Here is a 3,046-nt window from a genome sequence, read left to right as displayed (position 1 = left end):
TGTACATTTGGACACATTTATACACACCCCACAGCCACGCACAGACTGGCATCAGTGCCCAGCTCACACACATCTCCAACCCAGCCCTGACTCCTCAATCTCTGATCCTATTCAGCTGTTCTCATACACATAGAGTCCGGTGATCAAACTTTTGCTCACAGCCACCCTTGTATATGTGCAGATGCATCATTTCTTTTCCATCCTGAACCAAATAGTCTACCATTTCCCACAAGATGAATCAGTTCCTAGTATTGCCCAGACTCCTGCAACCAAAGCTCTCACACACTGGAAATCCCCTGACCTCCCCCTCCTCCCTGACCCCATCCTGTACTGATACACGCCTTGATCTCTCATGTCAGTCAAACGCTACTCCATGCACACATCATCTCATATCAAAGACATTGTGTATTCTCAGGAGAGCCAAATTTATAGCAACTCCTCCACTAAACATGCAGAATCTGTCCAGCTGGCTTTTCAAGTCCAAAGGCTTTTTGTTTATTTACAGTAAGGCTCAGGGAGAGGAAAAGGGAAAGAACATTTCAGCTTGTGAGAAACCCTGCCTCCAATCCACGCCTCATTGTCTTCTTCTCTACCCTTGTTACACCTTCCATCAGGGTGCAGAAGCAGCAGGAAAACCCTGCAGAATGCAAGGTGCAGGAAAGAAATGCCCCATTTGCTCTCCCAGGTAAGTCTCATCAGCCTACCCAGAGTCCATGAGAGACCTAGAAAGAAAAAAAACAGGCTTTGAGCAGTCAGAGAAGTCTCCAGCCATGACCAGCATGGGTAGAAAAGTTGTCCCCAAGACAGGATGGCTAGAGAGGGGTCAGCCATTCATGCAACTGGCTGGTAGGTCTTCACAATGCAGACATTTTTCCTTCCTGTTTTTTCTTTTATGGGAAACTGCTTCTTGTCTTCATAAGGAAGATAATCAAGGCACTGGGATGCCTATTTGTTGTATATGCCGTTTGAGGACTTCCTTGAGGTGTTGCAGTCAGGTAGCAGCTGATGTGCTTCACAGCCAGGTCATCTAAGGGTGGATCATGCAGTCTAGGGCTGATTTTGCTCTCTTCATACTGTCAGTGCCCATCACCTCCTCAGCTCTCCCTGGATGCAGTCTTTCCTTTACCACACAAACCTCAGGTGTCCCTTTCAAAGCCAAGAACAATGCCTTGCTTTTTCCACAAGTTCATGGAGCTCTCTTCATCTTTAAACAGAGTCTTGGACTTTATTATTCCCTTCTATCAATGATTCCCATTGCCTTTGAGGTGGAAAAGCTCAGAGGGTGAAGGGGGTCCCATGTCCCAATGTCTCTTTCCCCTGCACCACCCCTTTCATCATAAATAGCTGACACGCAACTTGTTGCTCTTTTCGCATCCCACAGGCTCCTCAGGGAGTGTTTTTTGCTCATTGCTTTCTCCTTCCCCACTGCTTAGAGGGTGTTCCTGCCTGTGATTACCATTCTGGGTGATCTTGCTGATCTCACCCTCTTCCCCTTCATCATCAGTCTTCTCTGGGAGGCATGCTGGCACCTCCTGGCTCTGGACTCGGCGAGACGGCCTAAGGATGGCCCGCCGGAAGCCTTGCTTGAAGCGGTAGGAAAGAAAGCCGTAGATGATGGGATTGGCACAGCTGTTGGCATATGGCAGCACCACCACGAGGAAGTAGACACCAAAGAGAGATGGCTCCTCTGGCAGCGGGCAGACAACGTTGATTATGTTGAGGACATAGAAGGGAAGCCAGCAAAGGACAAAGACAGCCACAACAGCCACCACCATGCGGGTCACTCTGCGCTCTGAAAGCTTATGTTTGGAGGATAGAGCTCTCACCCGCCTGCCAGAGGAACGAACCTTCACAACAATAAGAAGATAGCAGAGACAAATCACCAGCAGTGGCCCAAAGAAGCCTAGGGTAGCAGTATAGACAATGAAGCCAGCTCTCCACACTGAGGCAGGCTCTGGCCACTGGATGTGGCATGTGCTCATCCCTAAAGGGACATCTGAGAAGATGACCACGGGCAGCACGACTATGGAAGACAGCACCCACACAGTTGCACTCACAGCCTTGGCCACTCGTGCTGTCCGCCATTTGGACGACTTCCCTGGGTGGACCACGGCCAGGTAGCGATCAACACTCATCACCGTCAGGCAGAAGATGCTGGTGAACTGGTTGATGGCATCCACAGCCATCACCAGGCGGCACATGAAAGATCCAAATGGCCAGTAGGACAGGGCATTTTGTGCAGCCAGGAACGGCAGGCCCAGCATGAAAAGCTCATCAGCTAGAGCCAAGTTTAAGATGTAGACATTGGTCACCGACTCGCTCACAGAGTGCCGCAGGACCACGTAAATGACCAGAGAATTCCCAGCCAACCCCACCACGCAGACAATGAGGTAGACCAGGGGGATGAGGACACCGCTGACAACCACACCAGGGCTGGCGGTGGTGGAGCCGTTAGGAGTGGTGAAACCTGCCCAGCTTCCAGAGGCATTCCCTTCCTCCAATCCTGATGGTGTGGGGAGGCTGAAAGCAGAAGTGTCCATAGCAGAGACAAGGAAGAGGGCAGGAGGCAGTGTCCTTGCAGGAACAGTTAGCAATCTGGAGGTGAGAGGAGGAGAAAAAAGCCATTGATACTGGGGATATGACAACTGAACAAGCCGCAGATAAAATCATCATGTTTACTGTGCATAGGTACGGACAGGCATGGAAAGTCAAGTTGAGTTTGTGGGTGCTGGCAGCTGGAAGATGCAGGACAATATCAACTTCATGTAGTCCTGGGAGGCACGGTGGGCATGGAGGGATAAATAGGGACATAACACAATGTGGGGGGAATGGATCCTCTCCCCTAGGGAGACATCCTCAGGGGAAAGAACCACAGACTAGGACAGGGATGGGGGAATTTCTCATTTTCTGCTAATGTCTCCAGTACTGAGGATATATTCACCAGGGGTGTGATTCTCGTTTATGAATGGGAGGTGCCTTATGAACTAGAGAGGGAAGACCATCCAGTGATAAAGTGCCATTCTAACTCTGACTCCCCCATGCACTG

The 3,046-nt window shown here is 50.3% G+C and overlaps 1 protein-coding gene across 1 annotated transcript; it reads right to left on the bottom strand.

Moving 5' to 3' along the window:
* Window positions 1-1,334: 1,334 nt before the first annotated feature.
* Window positions 1,335-2,588, bottom strand: SSTR3 (somatostatin receptor 3). The gene has a single exon (XM_009872371.1). The coding sequence runs from the start codon at window positions 2,538-2,540 to the stop codon at window positions 1,335-1,337; it is 1,206 nt and encodes a 401-aa protein (XP_009870673.1). The 5' UTR covers window positions 2,541-2,588.
* Between the last annotated feature and the right edge of the window lie 458 nt (window positions 2,589-3,046).

This window comes from Apaloderma vittatum, unplaced genomic scaffold (assembly GCF_000703405.1).
Source record: "Apaloderma vittatum isolate BGI_N311 unplaced genomic scaffold, ASM70340v1 scaffold44096, whole genome shotgun sequence".
NCBI lineage: Eukaryota > Metazoa > Chordata > Aves > Trogoniformes > Trogonidae > Apaloderma > Apaloderma vittatum.
Note: the sequence above shows the minus strand (reverse complement) of the source record. Positions and strands in the feature narration are given on the sequence as shown.

Excerpts from the sequence above, each read along its gene's own strand:
- SSTR3 (XM_009872371.1), bottom strand. The coding sequence starts at position 2,540 with ATGGACACTTCTGCTTTCAGCCTCCCCACACCATCAGGATTGGAGGAA.